Source organism: Onychostoma macrolepis, chromosome 11, assembly GCF_012432095.1.
Source record: "Onychostoma macrolepis isolate SWU-2019 chromosome 11, ASM1243209v1, whole genome shotgun sequence".
In the NCBI taxonomy this organism is placed as follows: Eukaryota; Metazoa; Chordata; class Actinopteri; order Cypriniformes; family Cyprinidae; genus Onychostoma; species Onychostoma macrolepis.
Genome location: NC_081165.1, coordinates 25,143,233 through 25,160,907, shown reverse-complemented (window position 1 = coordinate 25,160,907; position 17,675 = coordinate 25,143,233). Strand labels below are relative to the sequence as shown.

At 38.4% G+C, this 17,675-nt stretch overlaps 1 protein-coding gene across 2 annotated transcripts; it reads right to left on the bottom strand.

Annotated features, from left to right (window-relative positions):
* Window positions 1-12,153: 12,153 nt before the first annotated feature.
* LOC131549834 (keratin, type I cytoskeletal 19-like) lies at window positions 12,154-17,328 on the bottom strand. 2 transcript variants are annotated; one of them, XM_058792349.1, is made up of 9 exons: window positions 17,265-17,328; window positions 14,294-15,084; window positions 14,092-14,174; window positions 13,508-13,664; window positions 13,254-13,415; window positions 12,986-13,111; window positions 12,634-12,854; window positions 12,504-12,517; window positions 12,154-12,420 (listed from the first exon to the last, which is right to left on the bottom strand). In XM_058792349.1, exons 2-9 carry the CDS (start codon window positions 14,816-14,818, stop codon window positions 12,305-12,307), a joined length of 1,404 nt encoding a protein of 467 aa, XP_058648332.1. In that variant the 5' UTR covers window positions 14,819-15,084; window positions 17,265-17,328; the 3' UTR covers window positions 12,154-12,304. The 2 variants fall into 2 exon arrangements, with proteins under 2 accessions (XP_058648332.1, XP_058648333.1); XM_058792350.1 differs by lacking the exons at window positions 12,154-12,420; window positions 12,504-12,517 and having other exon boundaries at window positions 12,630-12,854.
* Between the last annotated feature and the right edge of the window lie 347 nt (window positions 17,329-17,675).

Genomic DNA, 17,675 nt, shown 5'->3' with positions numbered 1-17,675 from the left:
CTAGCTCAGTTTAGTTTAAATATTATCTGTGCAATCAAATCGGCGATAATCGCTAGAAATTAAGTGTCCCCAACTGAGCAAGCCAGAGGCGACAGCGGCAAGGAACCAAAACTCCCTCTCTGGGGGTCATCTGGGTGTCCTGGTCTCCGCTGACGATCAGGGCTGTAGACATCATCTCTTGGTGCTGATCCACCATCTGACCGGATACAGACTGAGAAACAGAATAGGAAAGAAATAGACAAATATTACCGTAGATGCCATTCTACTTACGATGTAACGAGTACATCGTGTGTTATGGGGAGTGTTCCCGGTTCCGGTTGATCTAATTAATGCAGCCTAACAATCCTTTAACGGATTTGAATAATAGAAGCGTATTAGTGTGTTATGTGTAAGCCAGGCTAAAGAGATGGGTCTTTAATCTAGATTTAAACTGACAGAGTGTGTCTGCCTCCCGAACAGTGTTAGGTAGATTGTTCCAGAGTTTGGGTGCTAAATAGGAATAGGATCTGCCGCCCGCAGTCGATTTTGATATTCTAGGTATTATCAAACGGCCAGAGTTTTGAGAACGCATTGGATGTGGAGGACTATAATGTGATAAGAGCTCGCTCAAGTACTGAGGAGCTAAACCATTCAGGGCTTTATAAGTAATTAACAAGATTTTAAAATCTATCCGATGTTTGATAGGGAGCCAGTGCAGTGTTGACAGAACCGGGCTAATATGGTCATATTTCATGGTTCTAGTAAGGACTCTAGCTGCTGCATTTTGGACTAACTGTAGTTTTCTGATCAAGCGTGCAGAACAACCACCCAATAAAGCATTACCATAGTCTAACCTTGAGGTCATAAACGCATGAATTAACATTTCTGCATTTGACGTTGAGAGCATTGGTCGCAATTTAGATATGCTTTTGAGATGAAAAAATGCAGTTTTACAGATGCTAGAAACATGGCTTTCAAATGAAAGATTGCTATCAAACAGCACACCTAGGTTCCTGACTGATGAAGAAGAATTGACAGAGCAGCCGTCAAGTGTTAGATAATGTTCTAAGTTATTATATGTGGTGTTTTTAGGTCCGATAATTAACACCTCTGTTTTTTCAGAATTTAGCAGTAAAAAATTACTCGTCATCCAGTTTTTTATATCGACTATGCATTCCGTTAGTTTCTCAATTTGGTGTGTTTCACCAGGCCGCGAAGAAATATAGAGCTGAGTATCATCAGCATAACAGTGAAAGCTAACACCATGTCTCCTGATAATATCTCCCAAGGGTAACATGTAAAGCGTGAAAAGTAACGGTACTGAGTACTGAGCCTTGAGGTACTCCATACTGCACTTGTGATCGATATGATACCTCTTCATTCACTGCTACGAACTGATGGCGGTCAGATAAGTACGATTTGAACCATGCTAAGGCGCTTCCACTAATGCCAACAAAGTTTTCTAGTCTATTCAAAAGAATGTTGTGGTCGATAGTGTCGAACGCAGCGCTAAGATCCAGTAGAACTAATAAAGAGATACAACCACGGTCAGATGATAGAAGCAGGTCATTTGTAACTCTAATGAGAGCAGTCTCAGTACTATGATACGATCTAAATCCTGACTGGAATTCCTCACAGACAAAATTTTTCTCTAGGAAGGAATATAATTGTGAGGATACTATCTTTTCTAGTATCTTTGACAGAAAAGGGAGATTTGAGATCGGTCTGTAATTAACTAGATCTTTGGGGTCAAGTTGTGTTTTTTTAATGAGAGGCTTAATAACAGCCAATTTGAAGGTTTTGGGGACATATCCTAATGACAATGATGAATTAATAATAGCCAAAAGAGGATCTATGACTTCTGGAAGCAGCTCTTTTAGTAGTTTAGATGGAATCGGGTCTAACATACATGTTTTTGGTTTAGATGATTATAAGTTTATACAATTCTTCCTCTCCCACAGTAGAGAATGAATGGAATTGTTCCTCAGGGGATCTATAGTGCGCTATCTGATGCGATACTGTAGCTGACGGCTGCAAGGATACAATTTTATCTCTGATAGTATCGATCTTGGAAGTGAAGTAGTTCATAAAGTCATTACTGCTATGCTCTTGGGAAATGCCAACACCTGTTGATGCTTGATTTTTCGTTAATTTAGTTACTGTATTGAATAAATACCGAGGGTTATGTTTGTTTTCTTCTAGAAGAGACGAAAAGTAATCAGATCTAGCCGTTTTTAATGCTTTTCTGTAGGATAGGGTACTTTCCCGCCAAGCTAAACGAAATACCTCTAATTTAGTTTTACTCCAGCTGTGCTCCATTTTCCGGGCTGCTCTCTTTAGGGCACGAGTGTGCTCATTATACCACGGTGTTGGACTCTTATCCTTAATCTTCCTTAAGCGTAAAGGAGCAACCGCATCTAAAGTGCTAGAAAAGAGAGAGTCCATAGTTCCTGTTACATCATCAAGTTGTTCTGAGCTATTGGATATGCTGAGGAACTGAGATAAGTCAGGAAGATTATTTATAAAGCAGTCTTTTGTGGTAGAGGTAATGGTTCTACCATATTTGTAACAAGGAGTTGGCTTTACAGCTTTAGCTATATGGAATATACAGGAGACTAGATAATGATCTGAGATATCATCGCTCTGCTGCCAAATTTCAATGCCACTGACATCAATTCCATGTGACAGTATTAAATCTAGAGTATGATTTCGACAATGAGTAGGTCCTGACACGTGTTGTTTAACACCAATAGAGTTTAGAATGTCTATAAATGCTGATCCCAACAAATCTCTTTCATTATCAACATGGATATTAAAATCACCAACGATTAGGACTTTATCTGCAGTCAGCACCAACTCTGATAGAAGATCAGAAAATTCTTTAATAAAGTCTGTATGGTGCCCTGGTGGCCTGTATACAGTAGCCAGTACAAACATCACAGGGGATTTATCATTAACACTTGTTTCTTTGGATAACGTTATATGAAGCACCATTACTTCGAACGAATTATACTTGAAGCCTGACCTCTGAGAGATACTGAAAATATTGCTATAAATTGTAGCAACACCTCCCCCTTTACCTTTTGGACGCGGTTCATGTTTGTAACAGTAATCTTGGGGTGTAGACTCGTTTAAAGTAATGTAATCATCTTGTTTTAGCCAGGTTTCTGTCAGACAAAGCACATCTAGTTTATGGTCAGTGAACATATCACTTACAAAAAGTGCTTTTGAAGAAAGGGATCTAATATTCAGTAAGCCAAGCTTTATCATGTGTTTATCTGTATTATATTGTTTTTTTTATTTGTTGAACATCAATTAAATTGTTACTATTACTTTCGTTTGGATGTTTTCTGTATTTTCTAGTTCGGGGAACATACACAGTCTCTATTGAGTGATATCTAGGTGAAAAAGTTTCTATGTGCTGAGAATTAACTGACTTCTGTGACATGAGGCGGCTAGCAGACGATCGGTTTAGCCAGTCTGTCTGCTTCCTGATCTGGGCTCTATGTGCCAAATTTCTAGAGAGAAGAGCGGCACCACCCCAGGAGGGATGAACACCATCTCTTTTCAACAGGTCAGGTCTGCCCCAAAAATTCTTCCAATTGTCTATAAAGCCCATGTTATTTTGCGGGCACCACTTAGACATCCATCCATTAAGTGACGACAGTCTGCTATGAATCTCATCGCCACGGTAAGCAGGGAGGGGACCAGAGCATATTACAGTGTCTGACATCGTACTTGCAAGTTCACACACCTCTTTAACATTATTTTTAGTGATCTCCGACTGGCGAAGTCGAACATCATTAGCGCCGACGTGGATAACAATCTTACTGAATTTACGTTTAGCATTAGTCAGCACTTTTAAATTTGCCAAGATGTCAGGCGCTCTGGCTCCTGGTAAACAATGGACTATGGTGGCTGGTGTCTCTGTTTTCACGTTCCGTACAATAGAATCGCCAATAACTAGAGCACTTTCATCAGGTTTCTCAGTGGGTGCTTCACTGAGTGGGGAGAACCTGTTTGATGTTTTGATCGGAACGGAAGAGTGGTGTTTTGACCCGCGACTAGGCCGCCTCACAGTCACCCAGTTGCCCTGCTGCAGGGGCTCAACCGAAACCGAACAATGTACAGGACTCCCTGAGCTAGTCGCATCCCAAGCAGTATCTACAGCCCTCACATTCTTACTGTCCTCAACTAAAGTTTGGATGCGTGTCTCTAGTTCTAAAACCTTCTCTGTCAGCCTAACTATTTCCCTGCATTTATCACATGTGAATCCCTCGCTGCTGACAGAGACAGATAAACTATACATGTGGCAAATAGTGATGGGAAGTTCGGATCATTTTACTGACTCGGACCTTTGAGTCTCGTTCAGCAAAATGAACGAATCTTTTTTCGAGTCATTTCGTTCATTTTAGCAAAATATAATTAAAATGTTACGTGCTACTTCCCTAACACATCTACTACTTATGCAAACGTTGATCACACTACAAACAATACAAACTATAATGCTATAAGAAACAGAAAAGATTCATTCATCGTTTACCTGCCCAGGTGAAAAAGACGTAGTATTAAATGTATTAAAAATATACTTGAAATTCAAGTAGTATGTTCATAATACATTTGTATTCCCAACATGCTTATTTGAAGTGCATTAAAAATATACAATATTTCAAGATGGTGTCCAAGATGGGCAGGAAGCCCTTAAAATATCCTAACTCCTTCATTATTTGACCTAGCCAAGTAATCTTGGTGTCTAACCCCATGATTTATGGGTCTATGAATCCATTGGACTTGTCAAAATTGCACTGACATGATTACATACACTACAGGTGCATCTCAATAAATTAGAATGTCATGGAAAAGTTCATTTATTTCAGTAATACAACTCAAATTGTGAAACTCGTGTATTAAATAAATTCAATGCAAACAGACTGAAATAGTTTAAGTCTTTGGTTCTTTTATTGTGATGATTTTGGCTCACATTTAACAAAAACCCACCAATTCACTATCTCAACAAATTAGAATATGGCGACATGCCAATCAGCTAATCAACTCAAAACACCTGCAAAGGTTTCCTGAGCCTTCAAAATGGTCTCTCAGTTTGGTTCACTAGGCTACACAATCATGGGGAAGACTGCTGATCTGACAGTTGTCCAGAAGACAATCATTGACACCCTTCACAAGGAGAGTAAGCCACAAACATTCATTACCAAAGAAGCTGGCTGTTCACAGAGTGCTGTATCCAAGCATGTTAACAGAAAGTTGAGTGGAAGGAAAAAGTGTGCAAGAAAAAGATGCACAACCAACCGAGAGAACCGCAGCCTTATGAGGATTGTCAAGCAAAATCCATTCAAGAATTTGGGTGAACTTCACAAGGAATGGACTGAGGTTGGGGTCAAGGCATCAAGAGCACCACACACAGACGTGTCAAGGAATTTGGCTACAGTTGTCGTATTCCTCTTGTTAAGCCACTCCTGAACCACAGACAACGTCAGAGGCGTCTTACCTGGGCTAAGGAGAAGAAGAACTGGACTGTTGCCCAGTGGTCCAAAGTCCTCTTTTCAGATGAGAGCAAGTTTTGCATTTCATTTGGAAACCAAGGTCCTAGAGTCTGGAGGAAGGGTGGAGAAGCTCATAGCCCAAGTTGCTTGAAGTCCAGTGTTAAGTTTCCACAGTCTGTGATGATTTGGGGTGCAATGTCATCTGCTGGTGTTGGTCCATTGTGTTGTTTGAAAACCAAAGTCACTGCACCCGTTTACCAAGAAATTTGAGCACTTCATGCTTCCTTCTGCTGACCAGCTTTTTGAAGATGCTGATTTCATTTTCCAGCAGGATTTTGCACCTGCCCACACTGCCAAAAGCACCAAAAGTTAGTTAAATGACCATGGTGTTGGTGTGCTTGACTGGCCAGCAAACTCTCCAGACCTGAACCCCATAGAGAATCTATGTACAATACAATCCACTGTCAAAGAAACCTGGGCTTCCATACCACCTCAGCAGTGCAACAAACTGATCACCTCCATGCCACGCTGAATTGAGGCAGTAATTAAAGCAAAAGGAGCCCCTACCAAGTATTGAGTACATATACAGTAAATGAACATACTTTCCAGAAGGCCAACAATTCACTAAAAATGTTTTTTTTATTGGTATTATGAATATGGTATTCATATTATGAAGTATTCTAATTTGTAGAGATAGTGAATTGGTGGGTTTTTGTTAAATGTGAGCCACAATCATCACAATTAAAAGAACCAAAGACTTAAACTACTTCAGTCTGTGTGCACTGAATTTATTTAATACACGAGTTTCACAATTTGAGTTGAAGTACTGAAATAAATTAACTTTTTGCATGACATTCTAATTTATTGAGATGCACCTGTATATTGAGTCTTTGGCTCAAGATCTGCATTTAAAGTCACACCAGAGGTGTTCAGCTTGGATTAGGACTTGGCTTTCTGCAGACTGGTCCAGTTCTTCCACACTGACTAAATCAATAATTTCTTTTTGAACCTTGCCTTATGCACAGAGGCATTGTCATGTTAGAATAGAAAAGGGTCCTGTCCAAACTGTTGCTTTAAAATTAGAAGCACACAATTCCCTAGAATATCATTATATGCTTAAACATTAAGATTTGTACTCATGGAAATTACTAAAGTAGTCAAACCTGTTCATTAGAAGGGGTTGACCCAATACTTTTGGCAATGTAGTGTACTTATGGAATACATGATTTTGTGAGATTACTGTAAGGTTTTATCATTGTTTGGGGTGAACCAGAGATGTAAATTATTTAGCCTATGTCATGTAACTCCTACTCAGTACGTGTTTTTGGACACATACCCTTTTTTTGCTAAAACACAGACTTGACATTCAATGTAAAAGTTATTGCACCCAAAATTATCTTAAATTTGAGTTGTATAACTTTGATCATAAACAACTCTGAATTAGCCCAAACAGATGCCAGTGTGTGAACCCTCTAAAATGGTCACTCATTTCAATTTGAATAAGGTAATACATATGTAATGCATCCTCTATAGATGTTTTTGAGTATAAAGGTGGCATTATACTAAGCCCAACAAAACTAAATTCACAATTTTCAGAAGATGGTGGAACAGAATATTGACATTTGATATTGCTTGCCTCATTGAAATTTTGAAATGTTGTTGGCAGCACAGTGTATACCATTTATAAAAATAAAAACACAAAAAAAATAAAAGGGGTTAGTGGTACTGAGCCTTCACGTGGCAGCCCTGTTTTGACTAATTTTACAGTACCACACAGTTCTAATGAATTTATTCTTTATTGTAATCAAAAGAATGGTTATGGACCACAGAAACCACCAACACTAGGCAAAACAATATGAGAAAGGAGAAATATGCAATTACTTAAGGGAAATTGTACTTATTTTTTGCATAAATATGCCTGTAACCAATTGCTTTAATATATAATTATAATTAATTGTACTTGTAATCACTTATCTATCATGCAAATATGCTAATTAGAATATCACATGGCCAAAACATGTATCAGGCACCAGTATTCCTGGTCTAGGAGGAATACAAAGGAGTAATGGTCATTTTAAGGACCTGACGGCCGCCATTTTGAAAATGGGGCCTTTCTTGGAGTCAAACTTTGGTAAACTTTTAGTATGTTTTTAAGTACATCTGATACTACTGTAAACCACTGAGAAACCTTTTGTTAGAATTTTTTTGGGGTCAAGCCATATTTGCAGCTGACTATAAGGGATAATCAACGGCTAGCTGTGCATTAAACGATCTGAATGCACGACGTGGAGGCGAAGAACCGCCCGACGCGCAGCGGAGTGCATTCAGATCGTTTAATGCACAGCTAGCCGTTGATTATTCCGTTTATGTCATGGTCATTTGCCAGCATTCACATATTAAAGATGTTAATAATATTTGTGCTGTAATATTTGACCGGAACGATAAAAATGACGGTTATTTTCGTCTGTATTACTATTCAACTGTAACTGTATGTTACTATGGTTACCAATGTTTATAGGAAGCGCATTAATATAGAACGTGATTAAACTGACCTGGAACTACCTGTGTGGTTCAACGAATTTAATCAACACCTGCCAGCCAATCAGAATCCAGTATTCAGACAGACCATGGCATAAAGCGGTATGTTCTTATTTTTACCAGCTTCTGCGAGCGTGTATGGCGTCTGGCTTCAGAACCTCACTGTGACTTCAAGTAAGATTTGTATTTAATTAACGTTATTTGTCTGTACCAGTCATGTTTTTGACACATGCATTAGAAAAAAATAAAATAAAATTAGTTAACATTAACATTCTTTTATTTGCAACATGAAGTATTTATTTCTGATTTCCTGAACAATTTGGCTTCATTGTAATAAGGTTAATGATCTTTGAAAAACCATGATTATGAACATACAATTACTTTGTCTTGAGCTGATCAGCAAACTGGTAGTGTTGGTTGATTGGTGTCTATATTTGTTCAAGCTTGACAACCTTATGACTTTATTTTTAATATATATATTTCTCATTACAGATAAGAACAAAGATTAAATTGTAAGAAGGGTTGCTTATAAAAGCATACAGTACATCTGAAACTGCTGAGACTGGTAAGGTTTTTGACTATATTTCCGACCAGGTACATTGTTCTGTCATTCTTAAATAGAAAACAAATCATCAATCATCATTTGCCTTTTTTGTGTGTGTGCGTGTGAGAAATATTAACATTTGTTGTTTTTCAGATCAGCTGCTATAGAAGACAAAATGAAATCTGAGTGCAGAGACATGCAAAGGAATAGTAAGTATATTTTAATGTCGTATCTCCTCTGTTATAGAGATTTTTGAATCAGGCCTAATAGAGGGGGATTCGGTCAATCTTGGAAGAAAAACGTTAGCAATGTGTCCATTCCAGGTGGCTAATTTGTGCTTCTTTGCAGTCATTCATGTAAAAATCTGTTATCTAATTTTGTTTCTGTTTTTTTTTTTTTTTAAAGCTGCAAGACACTACTGATTAGGCTGTGCCCAGGTATCCGGAACCTGCGATGACGCTCAGCTCCATTGTCCCTTAGTCTGCGGCTTCGGATCCACCAGCTCTGTCTCCATCGGTCGGCCCCCAGATGTCGGCAGTCACACCATCTACATCTTGGCTCCTCCCTCCCTCGACTCCGCCGTGTGTTGTCAGCACTGGGATGCTCTGGGTCTGTGCCATGTGCCAAACACCATCTAAGCCGCCAGGGCATCATCGTCATCCTCCCATCACCATCTCTACACCATCTCCTTGTCCACCTCCAAAACCCCTCCATCCCTCCCTATTCTGTTGCTTGAACTTTATCATCTTCAGTCTTTGCACACACATCTATTCACTTTACATGTTTTTTTTTTCTTCAGAAAATTGCATTGTAATTTTTATTTATTCATTGATGTAAAATTCTTTACTTTTCAGTAATACAGGTATAACTGACATGTTCTACAAATGGATAAGATGGCTCTTCCATAGCATTTCAGTCTTTTTTTCATTTGTTTTTTGTATAATGTTTTAAAATGTACTTAAGTATGTTTGTAGTAATAATTTTTAATACATTTAATAGTATGTTTTTTTTGTTTTTCACCAAAGTATATATGCTGCTGTACTTTTTTTAATGTACTTCATGAATATTTGTAATGTACACAATATATAATACATTAAAGTTTTCTAAATATCAAAGTGTACGTGAGTGTATATATTGAAAAATATAATACTAATAAATATAATATAATATACTATTAGTGTAATGCTAATGCATTTCTAATAAGCTGAATTACAATTGAAATGTACTTGAAGAACATTAAAACGATGCTTCAAATATACCTTACCTGTAGTTCATGAAGTATTAAAAGTACATTTTAAATGTATTTTTAAAAATACACTTAAATTGCACTAAATATACTTAAAGTGGTTCCAATTTAACACAATTTCAATATATTAAATATATTACAAATAGATTAAAACTGAACTTAAGCATATCTTGAAATACACTTAATATACTTAAAGTTGTTTCAAAATAATACATTTAATATGCAATTAGTACAGTATAATATAAATATATTAAGTGTGTCTGAAAAAGCACAATTTAAATATATTTCTTTTTCACCTGGGGTCCTCTTTGCTAAAGCTTTTTCTGGCACAAAAATAAACAATAAAAAAAAAACAATTCAAGAGTGTGTACACAGTGTTAATGTCTAAAGTGTCATATGTTAAAAAAGTATAGTCAGTAACACTATAGTCTAATCTAAAAGGTTAACTCAAAAGACATAAATACAACAAGGTATTGTATTTTATGAAGATTAGACTCAAAAAAAAAAATTAAATTAAAACATAACCAACTCTTTATTATCTTTATTACTACATTCAGTATTATGGAAAAGAACCATCATGACAGAAATTAAAAGCAATAATCTGAGACCAGAAATGCATCACATAACTGTACGAGTAAATAATAATAATAATAATAATAACTATGCACCCGTTTGTAAGGAAGGTTGTAAATTAACTAATTTCTCTGCCCAAAGCTGCCACCTCACGTGACAAAAGAACTAACGACTCAAACCCGAAGACTCGGGAGGTGAACGAATCAATTCTCTTTCCGGCTCTGACTGCATAGGTTAGTGTATGAGGCTGTCACGTGATGAACGAACGACTCAAACCCGAAGACTCGAAACAGGTGAACTAATTCCAGTACAGAACCTATAGGATGTTGCGCATGCGCGACTGAACGAATCACTCCCTGAGACGACTCGTTCTTCCCGAGTCACATTAAAGATTCGTTCGTTCAAGAACGACCCATCACTAGTGGCAAACAGTGCAAACGACAATAGCAGGAGAAGAAGCCATTACTCACAGTGATTGATGAATGATACCAACTTAACTTACCACTTACCACTGTTGTTTGATGAGCTTGTGAAAAACGGAGCAAGGAAAAAATAAAATAAAAATAATAATAGGCGCGAATAGAAATGAGTGACAAGCTATCGGGCTAACAAGCTGCACTCGCGGTTTTTAACGGCGAACGATCAAATTAGTTAGATTAGTTTGAAAGATAACACCAGAAATATGGTGGGAATTAAGTTATATATTATCACTTTAGACAAAAGGCAGTGAATGTAAGGTAGAGATTCAATAAAACGCGAAGGTACACGGAGCTACAAACACAAACCTCTCAGCAGCACAACAGACTGTAGCAATCAAACAGCAATGGATTTTTTATTTGTCATAATGAGGCGTGCATTAAATGTCTAAATTAAATGGTTTATTTTAAATTATTTTGAGGAGTCAAACATCTATTTTCTTAGTGTCCTTTCTAATAAAGCTTCTTTATTCTACATCTGAATCTGAGAGACAGAGTTTATCTGCACTAGAGGGCGCAGTGAGCAGCAGGTTGAGCAGCAGCGCTGAGACTCTTGGCTCTCGCCGGGTTCAGTGGCGGAGCCTGTAATCCAAGCTACTGGGAGGCTGAGGCTGGCGGATCGCTTGAGCTCAGGGCTTCTGGGCTGCAGTGGACTATGTCGATCGGGTGTCCGCACTAAGTTCGGTATCGATATGGTGCTCCTGGGAGAGCTCAGGACCACCAGGTTGTCTAAGGAGGGGTGAACCGGCCCAGGTCGGAGACGGATCAGTAGTGGGATCGCACCTGAGAATAACTCCCAGGCCAACTATAAAATAAAACCCTTTCTGGCCAAATTAAGTTACTGTTAATATACTGTGGGGCTTTGAAGAAAATGCTCTAATTGTTCATGTGTTTTGTAAAATGTTTTGCAAATTCTTGATTTTAACATGGCAAAATGTCAGCATCACATGGCCAATAGGGGGAGCACTAGACAAGCAGGCAAATCCTAGAGTTAAGTTGTTCATGAAAAAATCAAATATATTTGATTTATAATTCATTTAAATTGTTTATTTATTTGCTGTGAAATGAATACAACTCTGAAAATAAATACTGGTCCTTATAAAACTAATTTCTGAGTGTGGTCTATATGGTATTTTCTGCTCTTCAGAATGTGTCTGCCATGTGGTTTGCACCATTTTAAATTTTAGATCATAGTATTATGCGAAATAAAAACATATAACAAATATTTCTTGACAGCCATTTTATTTTCAGAGACAGGTATTTCTCACATAAAACAACATAACAGTGAGTGGCTTTCGATGTTTTATAAGTAACACATTTCCTTGTTTATTGTCATGTCACAAACTGTGTATCAACACTCATTTAAAAGTAAATGCATGTGTTTGAATACTGTCTCATGAAGCGGCATCCTGTGACTTTAGTAAGTACGTTGTGAAGTGGGGGTGGTTTACTTGCATTGGGCTGTTTGTCCAACAGAACCACAAGAGGATTGAGCTCCACTAGATGGGACAGCCGGGCAGCTACCTGAGGAGAGGGATCCACTTTGGATCATGATAGTTGGTCCTGAAGGACAAGAGGGAAAGAGTTATAATGTACAACATACACTGGCCAGCCTACCATAAAATACAAAGAGAGATTTCAATTACCTTGCATTTGAGTCCTGGAAGAGTAAGAAGAAGAAAAAAAATAATTAGTGAAGCCTGGACAAGATAATATAACATAATCCATGCTCCACTGACTTTAACTCACATTAACTTTTAAAAAGAACCAACTTACTTGGAGTCCTGATTTTCCAGGAGGCACCTGTAGGTGGCGATCTCCTGCTCCAGACGCGTCTTGATGTCCAACAACAAGGCGTAATCACGTCCCTGTTGCTCAATGCTTGCCCGCACTTGACAGAGCTCGGCCTCCAGCATGTTGATTTGGTTCTGGTAGCTTGCTAGCATAGAGCGGTACCTAGCCTCTGTTTCTGCCAGTGAGTTCTCCAGTGCTGCTTTCTGTTTGAGAACATGCACAAAAACATAATAAAGCACTGTTGCTCTGCTTGTTTTGAGTCTTATGTTATATTTTACTGCCTCTGGTTCAGATAATCTATCTAATCTCGCTCTACATTCCACTTGTGTCTCACCTTGCTGAGTTCAGACTGCAGCTCGATCTCCAGACTCTGCAAGGTGTTTCGCAGCTCTGTGAGCTGTGATCTGGAAGTTTGCATGCACTCTGTGTTGTCAGCCACCTCTTTGTTCAACCCTTCCATCTAAACAAAAGAAAAAAACACTATATCACTATCCGGGCACAACTACAAGTGACATTCTGGAATATGTGGTTTATTATTCAGTGAAAACTTGATAGCAACGTAGAGTTCATATTGAGACTGAGAGAGAAAGAAGATGTCTTACCTTGTCCTTGAACCAGGCCTCCTGTTCCCTGCGGTGTTTCTGGATGATGTTCTCGTAATGAGCACGAATCTCGTCCAGAATCTTTTTCAGGTCTTGCTGAGGAGCAGCATCAACCTCTACGTTCACTGTGTTTGTCAGCTGTGACCTCAGTGCAGCCAGCTCCTGTAATGCCACAGTACAATATAATATAATATAATACTCCAAAATTTAGGATTAGTTCTACATAGATGATCTATCAGAAAACTACTACACACCTCCTGGTGGTTCTTCTTCATACATGCCAGCTCTTCCTCCAGATTCTTGACCTGCATCTCCAGGTCGCACCTTGCCATGTTTGTCTGGTCCAGTAAGCGGCGCAGGTTAGCGATATCGGCCTCCACAGACTGCCGCATCACCACCTCATGCTCATATCTGATTGATGGAAAGGTGACGTAGGGAATAAACACACCAATCATTATTTAAACACAACCAATGTCATAAATACACACATACACTACGGTTCAAAAGATTGCAACCGGGGTAAGTTGGTTGTTTTTTTAGTTTTTTTACATTTTGCAAGAAGTCTCTTATGCTTACTAAGGCTGCATTTATTTGACCAAAAATACAGTAAAACTGTCATATTGTACCATGTTTTAAAATGTAATGTAGCCTATTTCTGCAATGTCAATGCTGATTTATTTTAGCAGCCATTACTTCAGGCTTCAGTGTCACACGATCCTTCAGAAATCATTCTTATATGCTGATTTGCTGTTCAATGCTCAAAACAGTTGTGGTGAATGTTTTATCCATCAAACTAGTTGTAAGTTCACATGAATGTGGTCAACGCTGTGTAGCTTACTTGATTCTGAAGTCATCAGCAGCCAGTTTAGAGTTGTCGATCTGCAGGAGGATGTTGGCGTTGTGGATAGTAGCGCATTTAATCTGAAACATAGAATATTTAATACATGAGAACACATATGGAGACTTGCTTTATGTGGACATAGGCTATCATCACTAGAACATGCTAGTAATGTTTCATATTCGTTCAGGCATCACTGTACCTTGTCCTTCAGGTCCTTGATGATGTTCCAGTAGTCGCTGTAGTCCCTCTGTACGATCGGCCCTTTCTTCTCACAGTGCTCGCGGATCTGCCTCTCTAGGATGGCATTGGCAGCCTCCAGCGAGCGCACCTTGTCCAGGTAGGATGCCAGACGGTCGTTCAGGTTCTGCATGGTGGTCTTCTCATTCTGATGGAAGTCATTCATGCCTGCTCCATATCCTCCACCGTAACCTCCACCGTATCCACCACCAAAACCGTGTCCTCCACCAAAACCGCGTCCTCCACCAAAACCGTGTCCTCCACCAAAACCATATCCTCCACCATATCCTCCTCCGTATCCTCCACCACATCCTCCTCCGTATCCTCTGCTTCTGGACATGCGGGTGCTTCCACATGAACCACCTCCATACACGCTGTAGGATTTCTGTGGAAACATCGTGGAACCACACCGACTCTTGGCGATAGTGCACTTTGGGGTCACGGGCTTGGGTACTCTGCAGGACATCGTTTGAGAACAGACCGACATGGTGGATAGATACAGAGATGAGATGAACCCAGAGATGAAACCGTTGGAGTTGTCCAGACGAGGATGGCACCTTTGAGCCCAGCTCTGACCTCTTATAGAGATGCAGATCCAGGGCGGCTCCTGCACTTTGTGGGTGGGTGACGAAGGGTAGGGTGTGTGTGGGAGAGTGTATGTGTGTCAGTCCCAGCTGTCACCACCAGCAGAGATGAACCTTAAAGACCAGTGTTCAGGTTCCACCCTGGTGAGGAAGCTGCTAACTCATTTATCTGTTGACCGAATGCACTCATGAGATGTACTCACACTCAAGACTACAACGGAGGGAGTGCAATAAAATAATTAGGCTTGCAATACACACTGTGTGTATGCAAGTTGTGTGTGTGTGTGTGTGTTTACAAGCATGTGCAAGTGTTTTGTTCCAGCAGAGGAAATCCCTTCAACAGTTAGGTGCTGAAAAAGATGGCTGAGCTGGCCGTGCATGGTTGGAGATTTTATAAATTCAGCATTTTCATCATAATAAAAAAGGATTTGGCAGACAGGCAACTCCCTGAGGTGATGAGAGGCAGTTTCACCACTCTTTTACAGGTCACACAGATCACACGGTGTAATTGCATGCCCATTTTGGACATTATATTTTATTTTTTGTGAAAGGTGCATGTGTGCAATATTTTAATATTAATTTATCATGTAGACAAAAACATGAGGAAAAAGTAGCTACAAAAGATTTCCACTTTCAATTTTTTATTTGCTTGTGTGCAAGTTTGTCATGAGGCGTGCATTAAAAGTCTAAATTAAATGGTTTATTTTAAATTATTTTGAAGAGTAAAACATCTATTTTCTTAGTGTCCTTTCTAATAAAGCTTCTTTATTCTACATCTGAATCTGAGAGACAGTGTTTATCTGCACTAGAGGTCGCAGTGAGCAGCAGGTTGAGCAGCAGCGCTGAGACTCTTGGCTCTCGCCGGGTTCAGTGGCGGCAGGGGCGGATCTAGAAAAGAATTTTTAGGGTGGCAAAGGGGTGGCATGGGGTCTACGAGGGGTGGCAACACCAAAGCAAGCCCCCATGCATAGTTTGAGGGGATTTATTGTCTGACACGCACAGTTGTGTTCACAAATATTGCCTTACCATTAAGTAATCATCTATACTGTTATAATAAATAAATAAATAACAACATTTCAATATCCATCATGGCACCAAGTCAATACACAATATAAAAAACTTCAACAAGTTATACATTTTTCTGAGCTTGTATCATTAAAGAGGACATGTGATTCTATTAATATTACATAGGCTACTTAGATATAAATCACGTTTTAGTGCAAGTTTAAGAGTAACAATTTAGAATTTACATTAGAAAGAAATACAATAATATCAAAGCATTGAAACTGGATCAGTTTTGAAAACAATCTTTCATTTTCTGTTATTACCAGAGGTGGGAACGTCTGTAATCACCCAGAACACTATCAATAGTCTAGCAACACCCCAGCAACTGCATAGCAAGAGCCTAGAATATCCTAGCAACCAACTAGCAACACTAGAACATCTAACTGACCAAACTATTTATGTTTCTTAAACAAGACTTTAAGACAAGCCAGCATAAATTTGTCTTTCAAACTTTTCAGTCTAGTTATTACAGGTATTCTTAAATGCTTACACACATTTCAAATACACAGATGACTTTCCTGCCCAGTGAACACTCATGAGATCAATAACACTTAACAAAAAGAATCTTATTAGTATTCATGAATTATTTTTGCAGCTCAATGTCTATTACAGTACACAACATAAATTAAATTACAGATGATAATAATAATAATTCAGCAATGAACTTTTTGGAACAGATATTTTTTTCATTTTACTACTGTAAAGTAATCTTACAGTAGATGAAAAATACTAGAAAAGTTAAAATACCAAAGAATTTTATGAACTTGGTATGCACAACAGTACAGTACAGTACAAAAAAAAAATCAAATTTCATTATGGTATACAGTATTATAGCAGTTTCCTGGTCTCCTGACACAAGACTATATCTCTAGGCAGTCATTTCTCAGTTCTGCAAACATGCAGTACACATTAAAAAAAAATGGTTACAAATAAAATTTGATAAGTCACACATTTGAAGGTGTACAACATGTGCTACAGTTTACTGTACATATAGAAGAGTGAAATTTCCATCATGTACTGGTACTGTACTGTAATTATACTGAATGTGTAAGTATAAAACCCATGTATATTATTCGTTCAGCTCTCTCCTCTCTCCGTTGTTAGGATGCAGAGATTCTGATCGGTGTCATCAGTTTTGCTACCTAATGTTTAACTTACTCCTTGTTAAACTTTTTGAGAAATGTGTCTGTTTTGAGAACTAAATGAATGATTTGGGAAAATGGGCCAACTAAAATCAGTTATATTATGTTAGCAATCGGGAAAACTGCGATACAAGATTCTTACCTAACTCTGCTATTAGTTTTCGTGATCGGCATCTTCTTACTGATTTCATGTTATTGTTTGATCCGATGTGGCAGAAAGGCCTCTATTTCCATGATGAAAGTGGAGCGAGCGGTCGGAGAACCGATCACCAAACAATTACACGATGAATCTCAGACATATCTGGACGGGATTAGATTTATCAGAGGACTTTTGAATTAACCGAGATGCAGTATCTGATTCACGAACAAATGTAAAAACAATTCGTAAGTGAACAGGCTGCGCGAATGTTTTTTTTAAAGAATTCTCTTCTGCTCACCAAGCCTGCATTTATTTAATCCAAAATACAGCAAAAGCAGTAATATTGTGAAATATTTTTACTATTTAAAATAACTGCTTTCTATCTGAATATATTTTAAAATGTAATTTATTTCT

Bases quoted from the DNA above. Each gene is read 5' to 3' on its own strand.
- LOC131549834 (XM_058792349.1), bottom strand. From the start codon at position 14,818: ATGTCGGTCTGTTCTCAAACGATGTCCTGCAGAGTACCCAAGCCCGTG. The intron at 13,416-13,507 runs GTGTGTAGTAGT...GTGGCATTACAG, and splicing joins TGAAGAAGAACCACCAGGAG to GAGCTGGCTGCACTGAGGTC. The intron at 13,112-13,253 runs GTAAGACATCTT...TCTTTTGTTTAG, and splicing joins AGGCCTGGTTCAAGGACAAG to ATGGAAGGGTTGAACAAAGA.